Below are 14,171 nucleotides of genomic sequence, written 5' to 3'. Positions count from 1 at the left end.
AAAGTTAAAATTTTTATTCAGATCTTTAAAACGAATAAAGCACCATTTTCCTCAGTTTTTGAAGTGCCACAACATCTAAAAGAAAGAATCTCATTTACATCCTATCCCTCTGCTTTGAATTCGCCAAAGATAAGTGTAATCAAACATCGGTTAGACAAATAATAGTCAACGCACAATTACCCTGCTGTTTTTGTACTATTTCTATTTTACTTTTTATCAAACATGACACATTTGGTGGAATCCTTTTTGTCAGTTTTCTGTCAATACATGGGTCCAATGTGATATGGGCAATTTTACTGGTTTGCTTTTCTCTTTAAGCAAAACAAACAAATTTGTATGCCTCGTTCGGTAAATTGCCGAAAATTTTGTTTCAAATTGCCAACGTTCAAAACACTGACAGCCCCCCCCCCAAAAAACCTCAAACCCCAAATTTGTTCTATCCCAGTTTCCATTCATTTGTATCAAAATCAATCTGGCAACGTGGAATGGGTAAACCTTTTGTAATCCATTTTTCGATTATTACCAGTTGGCTATTTTCGGGCTTTAATTGAAATATGATTTTCTGTTTTTCAAATGAAAATGCAAAAATCAATGCATCCATGGCACGTCTCTGACATTCTAAAGAGCGGGCGAGCTGGGGGAGTTCAGAGACTGGGCCGGGTTATAAAAAGGGAGCCAGACAATCTCTGTCAGTCATCAAAATTTACACTGACATATTGCCATGAGACTAAAGACTGTTGGTCAAAGGCAAAAACTCGAATGAAATATGCAAATTTTCTAGTTCATAGAACGACAGCCAATAATTGTTTAGCTCCAACACTTGAATATAAATTCTACAAAATAAAATGCATATGTAAAATGTTGCGGTGACTAGAAACTACTGCAACTACTGCAGCAAGTGGAAGCGGTTGTGGCAATAGAATTGGTATGTCTTTGGAGAAGAGCAGGGAAGAGCGGGGGCTGTGAGAAATGCCACAAAAGTTTTCTAGCGAACAGCTTGAAGAGAAAATTCAATTAAGTTGTCGCTCTGTCTCTTTCTCTCTCTCACACCCATGCACGCTTACTCACTGTGTGTTACTTGATTGAAGTTTTTGGCTTGGCCCCAGGACCAGAGAGTCAAGTGAAAATCAAATGAAATAAATTTCCAAAAATTAAGTCAAGTGAATAAATGAATGAATGAATGTAGTCTTAAAGCTTTCTCCTTAAACTAACTAGCTTAGATTAATCTTACACACAGATAAGGGAGGCAGAAAAAAACTAGTCAATAAATTGAGTCTTTAATTACATGAATGAAAATTGGAAAGGACACAAATAATAAGCAGTTCAATGTTACTTTAAGAGCTCAAGATACATACATATATGTGGCTTAAATACAAAACTTAACACAGACATTTTAAAATCTACTTTCATCGAGAGAGACATTACCATGTACATTTCTTTTATCTATGACTTTTCTTATTAATGCCATTTAAGTATACATAATCTAGCTCTTTTTTAAAAAACAAACTTATCAAGGTCTAAAACTTCCAAAGAAGTATTCTCGAACAACTCTTAATTGAGATAATTCTATTCTACAGTTGACGCATGCACATTTTGTATAGATATAATGACTTGGCAAAAGTGCAATCTAAATTATTAATACAAAGTTGATGTTATCAAAAATAACCATATATAAGAAAAAAATTGTTTTGACATTGTATTTTGTTTGAATAATTTTAACAACAAACTAATCTCATAACAGCAATAAAACAGCACAAACAAAAAGAAAAAGAACCAGATGCTGTGACTTTGTATATAGAACGCCACTAAAGTCCAATGATTCGACTTGGACCCCCCGGTAATCAGTCAGAGTCATAACTAGAACAAAATGATAAGACTCAAGCACACATTTGGTAAAAATAAAATAAAACTGGCTGCTAAAAATTGTAGCAAATTTAATCTTTGTCTTGACAATTCAGTCGACGATTGATCGTGACAGCATTAAGATGAATTTAGTTGAAAAAAATGTTATTTATTTCGGCGGTTTTGGTGGAATAGGTCAAAAATGTATAGCTCAGCTACTCGAAAAACAATTGAAGGTCAGTTTTCGCATAGTCAATAGCCAAACAAAGTTCATAAAATTAAATTTCTTTCAGGCCTTAGCTATATTCGATTTGACAGAGAATACTAAAATCTTGGACGAATGGCAAAAGAAATTTCCCAATACGGACATTTTTTACCAGAAGGTCGATGTCACCAAGAAATCTGATATAGAAGCTGCTTACAAGGCAGCAAGTCAACGTTTGGATTACTTTGATGTCATAGTCAATGGAAGTGGCATTATGAATGATCGCCTCATTGAGCTGTCTGTGGATATTAATTTGGTAATTAACTAACTAACTACGCGGCACATAAAGTTTGGTAAACAATGTTGACTAAATTTTAGATGGGTGTCATTAACAGTACATTGACTGCCTTGGAATATATGGATAAGTCGAAAAAAGGTCGAGGTGGACTCATTGTAAATATTTCATCAGTTGTCGGCCTGCAACCATCTCCCCTATTTCCAGTGTATGCGGCAAGCAAAACTGCTGTCACCTGTTTCACACGTTCCCTGGGTGTAAGCTTCACTAATCAAATTTGGTAAAGGAAATATATAACAAATATATTTTAATTACAGGTTTCTTTCTATTATGAACGATTTGGTGTATCTTTCATTACAATTTGTCCTGGCATGACGGATACTGGCCTTCTAGATGATTTGTCTAGCAAAACAATTTTCGATTTTGAGACTCCATTGCATAAAATAGCCCCCAAAATAAAACGTCAAAAGGCTGAAGAGTGTGCCAGAAGTTTAGTAAAGGCCATTGAAGAGGGCAAAAATGGTGATGTCCTTATGCTAGAGTTGGGTACTATTACGGAAGTGAAAATACCTAATCATTGGGTACATCAATTTGATGATTAAACTCAAATGATTTATTTTTATTTATAAACTTTAATTTGAGTGTATATGTATATTAATAATTAAGGGTAATTGGCCCATAGTAATAAAGGTGAGGTTGACCACTTTTTTGGCTTAGTCCTTGACGGTTTTGCATGAGCCTTTAATTATAGATATAAGCCTTTGTTTTGGAATCAATTAGAGTCATATATATTTAAAAAAGTGTTGAGAATCAAGCATATGGTAAGTAAAGTAATCTAAAACTGAACCTAATCGTTCTGAGTTCAGTGAAGAATTGAATGTGAAGCCAACAACATGAACTTAACTGATAAAAATGTCATCTATTTCGGTGGTTTTGGTGGCATAGGTCAGAAATGTATTTCAGAGCTACTAGAAAAGCAATTAAAGGTCAGTCGGATGTGATGATAAGTATATATGTATGTACCTAATCAAATATATAATATTCGTGTATTTTTAGTCTCTTGCTATATTTGATTTGGCAGAGAATGATGAAATATTAGCAGAATGGCAAAAATCATTTCCTAGCACTGAAATTTTTCATCAAAAAGTGAATATAATAGAAAAAAGTGATATAGAAGCTGCCTATAAGATGGCAAGTCAACGTTTAGAATACTTTGATCTTATTATCAATGGAAGTGGCTGTTTGAATGATCAACTTATTAATCCGACCATTGAAATTAATTTGGTATGCAATCGAAATTATTATCTGAACTATATTTAAATCATATATTTAATTCACTTTCAGTTGGGTGTTATTCATAGCACCTTAATTGCTCTGGATTATATGAGCATATCTAAAGGTGGTCGGGGTGGAATGATTGTCAACATTTCATCAGTTGTGGGTCTACAACCGGAGCCTCTCTATCCGATTTGTGCGGCAAGTAAAGCTGCTGTCACCTGTTTTACACGATCATTAGCTGTAAGTCCCTAATCTTTAGTGGAAGGATTCTGCCTTTAATCAAGTTGTTCTCACTTTATTTAAGGCCCCTTTCTACTTGGAGCATTTTGGCGTATCCTTTGTTACTATTTGTCCAGGATTGACTGAAACTTCGCTTCTTGATGACATGACAAGCAAAACAATTTTTGATTTCGAGACCCCAATACATTTCATAGTCTCAAAAATAAGACGTCAAACAGCTGAGGATTGTGCCAGAAATCTGGTAAAAGCCATTGAAAACAGCAAAAATGGAGATGTCTTTATGTTAGATCTGGGAGAGATTTCTGAAGTGAAAATTCCAGATCATTGGGCAAAGCAATTGGCCGACTAAGAAATAAAGCCTAAATTAGTTTAGTTAACGCTTAGTTTGAATGCTTATATACCTGCTTGTAGTAGTATAAGAGGTTTACAACAAGGTAAATATAGAATATATAGCTCTCTTTGTTCTCTCATTACTTTAATTCTAATGACTGATCAAGCTGGAGACAGTAAATCTGTAAATTACTTAGAAAGACGGAAATCATTAGTTTTAGAGTCACTAATAAACTTTCTGGTCTCTTTGGGGCCTGTCATATATTGTGAAACATTTCATATTTTAATTGGGCATTGACAAAAATTAATGATGAAACGCACAAACATTGCGAGTGACAACTGATTTATGTATCTGTGCAGTTTGCCTGCCAAAAAGCTGTCCGATTCCAAGAGGCTTGTGAGTTGTACATTTGCATTTTGTATGACAGCTGTGTGCGACAAAGTGTGGCCGAGTTCATTTCTGACATTCGCCAAGCTAATTGCCAACAAATAACGGCACAAATTTCCAACGCCCATGGGGCGTATAGTGCAGGCACTTTAAAAACGCATTAAACAACGACAACAGACAAGACACCATAGAATGGGGGTGGGGTGGACCGGAGGCGGGGAGAGGTAGAGTAGGTAGGAAGGATGAGGACAGCCCCAAAGTGGCACTTGTGAGTTGCAACATGTTTTTAGGGCGTGTCTTGTATAATGTTTTTTCGTTGGCGAAAGGGCATCAATTAATGAAGTATTTTTGTGTAGAGCAAAACCCAAAAAAAAAACAAAACAAAATATATAAAAAAACAATATTTTGAAATTTCAATTATTTCAAAACGGAAGCAAAAAGAAAAAAGGAACAACTCTTTTTTTTACTTTTCGTTTTTCTTTTTTTTTTTGCATTCAAGCAAAAAGTCAACACTTTTACCTGCTTTAAGCAAAAGATAAGATCTAAACTTGGCAATGATTCGTGTTGCCATTGTTTCAGTTGCTGATGTTGTTGCTGGCACGCGCATTGCTCAGGTTCAGGTCAAAAGCGTGCAAACCAAAAACGGTAGCAGCCAACACCAGCAACACCAGCACCAGCAGCAGCAGCAGCAACAACAACAACTTCAACCAAGCCAAATGATAAATGTGGTCTATAGTCAACTGGCTATATGTATACTTGTATTATTGTTGTTGTTTATTTTTTTCATTTTGACGTTGTTGTTGCTGTTGCTTTGATACTGTTGATGTTGCTGTTAATGTTGACAATTTAGCACAAAATTTATTTTTCACCATATTATTAAAAGTAAATTTCCTCTTGCAACATTTGCCTGGCCAATTAGTTGTGGTTTATAATTGGCTACGTGATTGTGCCTTCCCTTTTTTCCTCTCATTCTTTGTTTCTTTTTTGTTTTTGGCAGTTTCTATATATATTTATTTTATATATATTGTTCCTGTTTTTTTTTTTCGTTCGCTGGACCCATGTTTGAACGCTATAAATCAATTTGGCTCAGTGAAACCGACAAGAGAGAAAATCAAAGGGAAGCATGCAAAAATGAAATGGCAAGACAAAGTGCCAATTGAAGTTGAAGAGAATTTTAAATGCTCTATAAAAATAAAAAGAAAGCGAATAATTTTTATGCTTATATAATTAGAATAATAATTATTGTAGTCAAATAATCTTATTTATCATCTATTAACGGTAAATCAAATCATTTCACAAGGAGGAGAAAATATAATTCTCTCATTAGTTGTCTCAACTTTGTTCAAATTCGTTTAAAAGTTCAGACTTTAACCTCGTCATCGTCTTTAAATTCTTGGATGTTTGCCTTTGAAATTTGTAAATTTTTACTTAAAATTGTTTTAAGTAAAATTTGCTAAAAAACAAAAAAAAAAAAACACAAGCAACGATGAAAAATTCAATGCTTTAATCTAAAAATTGCTTTTAAAAGTTTGTATCTCTTCAATCTGCTGCAATCATCGGTCTTAACTACTGTATCGATAATGCTCAAATAAGCCAGAAATACAAAAAAAAAAAAAAAAAATGCAACAACAACAACCAGTCGCATAAAACAAAATAAAAAAGTATGTAAGCCAATGCGAATTAAAATTTTATCGACAACAAAGTTGCGGTACGAAACAGCAATAAAAATTGTTACGCTGATGAACGACATGACACCAGCAGCAACAGCCACCAAAGCAACAGCAACAACAACGAGAGCAACATGCAACGATCAACCGCAGGAACAAGCAGCAACAACAGCAACAATAACAACATCAGCCAGTGAACCGCATCGCAAAATTCCTTCCTTTTTTTCAACTGCATGTTTTTTTTTTTGGTTAATTTTTTGGCCTTTTTTGTGTTGTTGTTGGTGTTGCTGGTGTTGTTGCTCGCTAAAACTCAAAATGAGAAATTGCTGCCGCTGGTGCAATTTTCATGGTTGACCTCATTTTGGGTTTGCTGTTGCTGCTGCTGCTCCTCTTGTTGACTTTGTGGAATATTTTCGTGGCAACAACGCGTCATGTCAGCAATGTCAGTTCGTCCATCAGTCAGCCAGTCGGTCGGTCGGTCCGTCCGTCAGTTCAGTTCGTCCAGTGAGTCTACATCTGCAGCTGATTCTGTGTTCCTGGGGCTTCCTCTCCTTGTCATCGCCTGTGACAATTTGTCGCTAAACAATTTTGCGTTGGTTTTTCGGCCAAAAGTTGATGTTGTTTATGTAGCTCAGACGATGACGACGGACGGTTAGTCGGCCTGCCTGAATTCCTGCTGACTGCTTGTTGTTGTTTCAGGCGAAAATTCAATAAATAAAAATGTAATTACGTGTTGAACAGATGGAGATGGAGCTGGAGACGGCTGCTGCTGCTGCTGTATATTGCCAAAGCCCAAAGCATCCAGTAACAATTTCGATAATATCACATGAATTTAAGCGCCCAATTTAAGGGCCCTACATTTAGAGTACATATATCTAACATTTTCTTCTCTTAAATATCAAAGCTATCAATGTGAAGAATCAGAAGTTTCCTAATTGAAGTGCAAAACCTTAAGGATTAATTTTTTTTCCATACCGTTTTAGACCTAAACTAAGCAAGCAGCTCGATAACCCTCTAAACATTTGGAATGCCGAAGTTAAATACTCGATGGTCAATGGGAATATGGCCACAAAAGGATAAAATCCATTCACACACACACGCACACACGAAGAGAGAGAGGGAGCTACGATATAGATCCACAGGGCAATTTGAATTGCCATTAATGTGTTGCGTCAATATTTGCAAAGGCATCGGCATCGGTATCGGCATTGGGCATCAACATCAAAGCAAAAAGTGAACACAAACGAAACGTTTATATCCTGGCAATTTTGCCACCTTTTTCTGTTGCCTAGGTCAACACACACACTTACAAACACACACACACACATAGGAAGAGAGAGAGAGAAAGAGTCAGAAAAGAGTTTAGTGGGGGGCAGTGGGAAATGGAAATGGCTAAAGTGCGTGCCTCAAAGTGTTTTTCCTACTCAACTCACATTTCACACTCAACGAACATCGTCGATTCACACACTCACACACGCTCGCTCACTCCATGGATCCTTCTTGCTCTCGTTGTCCATCTCGGACATTCCCTTCATAAAAATCAGGTGCAAAAGAGGAAAAAATGTTTACCTCGTCGATACCCAATGATTTCTGTTGTAATGGCAACGTAAGCAACGGACCATGGGTCCTTTCCCCAATCTCATTCCATTCTCACAATCATGGAGCCAGTCGTCAGTCGTCATTCATGTATCTGTAAGATAGATTTGACGACATGTTTTCCATTTCCAGCATGTTTAGTGATGCGATCTTTATGTCTCGTGCTGTGAATTTCTCTTTCCTTTTCTATCCATATATTTTCTCCATCTCTATGGCATTGTCTGGGCATTCTCCTCTCTGTTTGGTAAATGCTTGGAAAATGTGCACAATTTTCACATCCGGTGTCACATTCGATTCAATTGAGATTTACCTGTACGTGACTAAAATACGCAAATTAAAAATCTCATGTGTGTGTGTGTGTGTGTGTGTATTTATACGTATCCGTGTGAAGGTATCCTTCTGTTACCATGTTAACAGCATTTATGTAGCCTTTTCTCTGTTGTTGTTGAGATTTTTATTTCGACTTGTTTCCTTTTCTGAGTTTTCTTTTTTTCTCTCTCTCTCTCTCTCTCCACCTTTTTTTTGGTATTTTTTTGGGTGGCTTAATATGTTTAAATGAATTGTGCGCTAGACGAAGCATATGATTTAATAATGGTTATGCGATTATATCATGATTACAGTTTGTGTGTATGTACATATGTATATACGTACATAGGTAGGCGCTTGTCCTGGATACAGGATACAAGACACTAGAGACACACATATGGAAGTTGAAATCATTATATTATGCCTAGCAGATGCACTTGAAGAAAATAAAAGTACTTAACGTAATTAATAAATTACTACATTCTTTTCAATAAAAATGTTTTAGATAGTTGATAGTTATACCTACATAAAAAGTATGTAAGAGATTTCTTAAAAACTTTGTATTAAATTAAATATTTGTATTTATATTTGTATTGTATTAAAGACCAAACTTATTTGCTTTAATATCAACTATCAAAATATATTTACAATAAAATTAAACCAACTGTTCTCCTTGTGTAATGTCACACTATTAATCTTTCTCTTTCTCTCTCTCTCTCCATTTATTTATTTATAAACTTTAACTGCATTTTCTGGCTAAATTAGCCTATACTGATTAATGGTATTTAATAATTTTTCGCCAACACCAAAAACATAATTAAAAAGCTAATTGAAATTGTTAAGCATAAAATCCAATTAGTGTGAAATAAATTTATTTAAACTGGTTAGCTAACAAACTCACTAACATAAAATAAACAAACTAACTAACACACACACACACACACACACACACACACACACACACACACACACACACACATACACGCACACAAAACATATACATACATGCAAAAAGTCAGTGCCAGGAGGCGAACAACATTTCACAAATCGATTCTCGTCAATTAAAGGCTTTAAAAGCCAACGCCAAAAAGTGTTGGCCAAATAATTTGACATAAATGTCACATCAATATTTAGAGAAAAACATTTTTAAGAATTTCGCTATAATAAAATTGGCCTAAAAAATATTACGCTTTTCAATTGTCTGATGCGAATGCTGATTCTATCCTGGGCCTGGCCTGGTCTGGTCTGAGAGTTTGGTTTGTGGTTGTCAGTCGACGATTTAATTGTCATTTTGGGTTTAGCCTTTAAGCGCCCGACTGATTTAATGGCGCCAACTTCAAAGTGACAATAATTTGGCCATTAAGAAAAAAAAAAAAAAAAAAGGCAACGAACGATGCAGGGAAAAGTGAGTGGGGAAGGGTGGAGGGGGGGCGGCTCCAAGAGAAGCAGTAGTAGACAGTCTGGTCATTAAATTTAGCCTTTTGTCATTTAATTGTTCTCTCTTCTTCTTTTATTTCGCTGTCTTCATTTCCACGCATTGACGAAAACTTGGCAAAAGTTTCTTGTGGTATTGGTTTTTTCCCCTGTTTTTTTTTTCTGTTACTGTTGGTCCATTGCCAATTGTCTGTCATAATGGGCCAAGACAACGTCGCATGGCAATTATGAGTTAAGAGTGGAGAGGAATCACTCTGCCAGAGCCATTAAAAATGAGCAAGAGGGAACTGAAAAAGGCCCATAAAATTAGTCGTGGCAAATGGAAAGTGCATTTGCTTGTGATGCACTTGGTCGCTCTCTCTCTCTTTTTTTCTCCCTTTCTCTATCTCTCTCTCTCTCGAGTCATTCCCAACCACGTTCATGTCCATGTCCTCATCCACGCTCTTATGCTGATGCATCATAAACTGGACAAAATGGCAATTGGGTATAAGGGGGGCAATTTAAATGCTGGAATAGCTCCACAATGCCACGCCCACTCAATAGGCTGTTGAATGATGGGTCGCCCCAATGCCCAATGCCCATTGCGAAAGGAATGCGTTATTTGAAATGGCTTTTAAGAGAGCAAGTCTTAAAAGGCCTTCTCATTTTCATTTTCCTTTTTTTTGTGCCTCCTCTGATTTTTTTTTTCTTCGCTCTAAAAGATACTTATGCAATGCTAAATGATGATGGTCCTTCATATGTCAAACGGGCGTATAAACGGTTTTGTCTTAAACTGAAGCATAAATCATTTATGATCATGTTTGATCATTAAAACATCAAACAAAAGTGTAAGAGGAATACGAACCTTATTTTGCTAGTGTTGATTCGAAATGGATTAAGGAACGTAATATCTGGCACTTGAACTCATGAATGAAATAAATGTTTCTTTGAAGTACTCTACTGAAAGACTGATTAAATTTCGACTTAATTGTGAATACCACTGATGGTGGCACTAAGTGAATAACCTGAATAACCTTTTGCTAAAAGCGCCATCATCCAAAACTATTTTGAGCATTATTCTGAATTAAAAAATGGATCATTTCAATGGAATTTTTAATTATCCAAGTATGAGTAAACAGTCCAAAATGTAAGTAAAAAGGCCCTTTTGCATGCTGTATACACTGTTATGAATTTTATTTATACTTCATGAATTAGAGACATTTAATTAGGAAGTCACATTCGAAACTTTACGTATCCAGTCCAAGTATTCAGTGACCCTAGCAAAAACTTGTGGATAGCCTTGTTCACAGGTAATGACGCCGAATGAAGTCACACCAACAAGTATATTTTCGTTATCAAGAACAAGGGGGCCACCAGAATCGCCACCGCAAGTAGCTTTTCGTCCTGGTGTTTCCACACACAAATGAATTTCATCGATATTACGATAGTAGGAACGGCACACAGAATTTTCCATTATCTTTAAATTAACCCACTGCAATCGATCGGGAGTTATATTGGAGCCATCCTTAACATTTCCCCAGCCAGCGGCTTGTGACCATTGACCGGCGAATGACTCGCCACGCTGATTGGCCTTTGGCAAAGCTATTTTTTGAATGCGATCATTGAAGTCTACCCATTTAGTGTGTATCAATGCGATATCATTCAATAATTCTTTCGTTGGTAACCTTCGATATTTGGGATGTTCAACGATACTCCTTCGACCGACCTCGACTTTAACTTGGCCCTGTCCATGTTGAATCGATCCATAGTAGATGATTACACGTGTTTTTTCATTGACATTTTCCGTGCAATGTGCTGCAGTTAGAATCCAATCATTCGCTATAATACTGCCCCCACATAAAGTAACAATTCTTATTACACCATTTTCAATAGGTATTTTAGCTTCAATATGAAGCTCGACAATGTAAGGAAATTGCCCTTCTTTGGCCTCTTGACCATTGGTAATCCTTTCCAGAGATTTGGAATGAGCTTCCAGTGCAGGAAGAACAAGAAAACTTGCCAGAAAACAGAATAGAATACTTGCCATCGTTTCAGTTTTCGTGACTTACTGATGCAATGAGTGTAGTAGTCGCCACTTTTATAGGGTTGAATCTAGTGGGTAGGCTGGCTTATCTGTTCCAACTTATTGAAAATCCATTTGTATTATCGGCTTAATGAATATTTTAATTAAAATATTATTTGCATGCTTTAATGAATTACATGAGCAAACTACTTTTTTCCATTATTTGAAATTCTTCAAAATATTTCTACAGTTTCTTTATCTTCAATCCTAAAAATAACAAAAATAAAATGTGACTTTTTATAGCATGAGCCATAATAGTGAAAATTCAGAATTCGATTAGTACACTGTAAAAGTTGAAACCAAATAAGATGGTTTTTCAAAATCAATTTTAAGGACTCAATGTAACAACTATTTTGTACCCCTTTTTGCTGTCAAAAAATCTTTCCTTCATAGTTCTTTATAAAATTCTTAAATTTTCTTTAAATTAGTCTTCTTCTTTTCGTGTCAGTCTAAGGAACTTTGACATTGACATGACATGTCGTTTCCATCTTGTTGGATATTCCCATGATGATTTCTGCTGACGTCGCAGCGACTACAAAAAATACGCTGCCAACTGATGCGGCGCACAGAAGCAACTTGCACGTGGTTAGAGCAGTTATGTAGTAGCAAGTAGCAAGTGGCAGTAGTAGCAGCAGCAGAAGCAGCTGGTAGTGGCAGTGGCAACGTCTGCAGAGAACCAACTGTGGAACCAACTATAAACCGCGTGGCAGCTGCAGCAACTACAACTACACAACCACAGACATCTAGGCGATAGGTTCGGTTCGCAGTTCGGCTTCTGGCAAAAATAGAAAGAACAAAGACTTCGTGGATTTGTATCTTTGAGTTGAAGATGCCCTCTCTGATGGCCTGATGATGTTACTTAACTATGGACGCCTAGAATACATGGTTTTTGATGCTAGTCTACCTTTCACACTCACTCTCAATCTTGTTATCTCTTCCTTTTGGTCATGACCATGTCCAAAGGGTTTTCTTATTTTCTTATGGCTTATCAGTCAAACTTCTAATATGGCCAAGTCATAAATAATGAAAAGTGCACAACATTTTTATATGTTCTTTTGCCTTTTTTCTTTTATATATGTATATGTATATGTATATACAAAGAATAGGACGCAAACAAACACCCACATATGACCAGATCCTACTTTCATTCATTCATAATCAACAATAAAAATTACACTTGAAGAAATATGAGTTAATATGAGAATGAGAAGACAAACCTTTTAATAATATATAAAAAAGGATTCGCTATAACTATTCTATATACTTTATATTAAGATTCTTATCTTTTCCGGCCCTTAGATGGAATGATCTAACCGAATACCCGATGCTACCTTTGCATTCTTTAACAAGCAACGAATTTTCGCAAAATTTCACACCCAACCCCGTCTAATTAAACAATAATTGAAATATTATTTTTAAAGATCGAAAACATAGCATTAACATCAGTTATCTACTCTAAATTAAATTTGTGGCTATGGTAAAACGTTGTAAAGCTCAAAATACTAAAATATTCGTATAATCTTTTTTAAAAGATTACAATTATAATTGGTTTCAAGTTCTTCTCTTTAATTATACAAACTTGTCGAGTATTGAAAGTTTTCTTATCTTTCCATGACATTGTTGCATTTGTTCCTTTTTTTGCTTACAGTGTAGTTGTGATACACTCACGCGTGGTCGGTCTCTCGCCACGATAACTCATCCAAGTCACGCCGTCTGCCATCTCTCGGCATGAGCATGGGCATGGGCATGGGCATGGGCATGGGCATATGTTGCGTTATGCTTGCCTTGGCTCTAAGTTCAACTAACAGCGGGAAAATCTGCACAAAAACTACACATATATGCCACAGAAAAAAAAGTATGTTGTTTTTTTTTTTTTTGGTTTTTAAACGCCTTGCATTTCCTGCCAGCCAATTTTAAACTTCTGCCCCCCGAAAAAAAAAATAAACATTGCCCTTCCTCATGTCTCCCTCTGTTATTCTGTTTGCTGAGCTCACCCACCGCCTTGGCAAATCATTTTGTGAAATGCAACGACTCACGCAAAAAAATGAGCTCTCGTTTGAAATCCAAACAGTTTTCCCCCCCTCTCAAGGAGAAGGTCGGATGGCTAAGGGGGTTATACCACGCATTTTCTACTTTTTCATTGGTGCGTGTTGTTGCCAAATGCCAAACATTTTTAGATGCAACTGCAAATGACGGCGGCTTGTAAATACTTTGGAGTTTTGTTGGAAAAGTGGAAAAGATTTGCTGGTGCTGGTTGCCTGCCTTTGGGTTTTCTTTGCTGTTGTTGCTTCTGTTCGAAAGAGTATTTTCTGCAATTGGCATTTTCTCTAGGGAAATGTTGTTCAAGTTGTCGAGAAGGGTTGGTTGGCTGGTGGAATTCTAAAAAACATTCTTAATGCATTTTTAATTAATTTTGTGGCCAGAGATTGCACTTTGAAAATTAAATGAAATCAACTCAACAGATAGAAGTAGAAAAGATTTCATCTCTTTAATTCTGGAATTGTAGATGAATCTTTAGATCGTAGTTT

General features: G+C 36.1%; 3 protein-coding genes across 3 annotated transcripts; 2 read left to right on the top strand and 1 right to left on the bottom strand.

Annotated features, from left to right (window-relative positions):
- The first annotated feature begins 1,985 nt into the window (after positions 1 to 1,985).
- LOC6638801 (alcohol dehydrogenase 1) lies at positions 1,986 to 2,944 on the top strand. The gene is made up of 4 exons (XM_002061958.1): positions 1,986 to 2,078; positions 2,136 to 2,363; positions 2,426 to 2,599; positions 2,660 to 2,944. The coding sequence occupies exons 1-4, from the start codon at positions 1,986 to 1,988 to the stop codon at positions 2,942 to 2,944; spliced, it is 780 nt and encodes a 259-aa protein (XP_002061994.1).
- Positions 2,945 to 3,235: 291 nt separating this feature from the next.
- On the top strand, positions 3,236 to 4,219 carry LOC6638760 (alcohol dehydrogenase 1). The gene is made up of 4 exons (XM_002061959.2): positions 3,236 to 3,328; positions 3,399 to 3,626; positions 3,687 to 3,860; positions 3,925 to 4,219. Exons 1-4 carry the CDS (start codon positions 3,236 to 3,238, stop codon positions 4,207 to 4,209), a joined length of 780 nt encoding a protein of 259 aa, XP_002061995.1. The 3' UTR covers positions 4,210 to 4,219.
- A 6,511-nt stretch (positions 4,220 to 10,730) lies between these two features.
- On the bottom strand, positions 10,731 to 11,622 carry LOC26529761 (serine protease 3). Its single transcript, XM_015179181.3, has one exon. The coding sequence runs from the start codon at positions 11,605 to 11,607 to the stop codon at positions 10,786 to 10,788; it is 822 nt and encodes a 273-aa protein (XP_015034667.1). The 5' UTR covers positions 11,608 to 11,622; the 3' UTR covers positions 10,731 to 10,785.
- Between the last annotated feature and the right edge of the window lie 2,549 nt (positions 11,623 to 14,171).

The sequence above is a fragment of the Drosophila willistoni genome (genome assembly GCF_018902025.1).
Source record: "Drosophila willistoni isolate 14030-0811.24 chromosome XR unlocalized genomic scaffold, UCI_dwil_1.1 Seg144, whole genome shotgun sequence".
NCBI classification, from domain to species: Eukaryota; Metazoa; Arthropoda; class Insecta; order Diptera; family Drosophilidae; genus Drosophila; species Drosophila willistoni.
The sequence above is the reverse complement of the archived record's forward strand: the minus strand, read 5'-3'. Positions and strand labels throughout refer to the sequence as shown.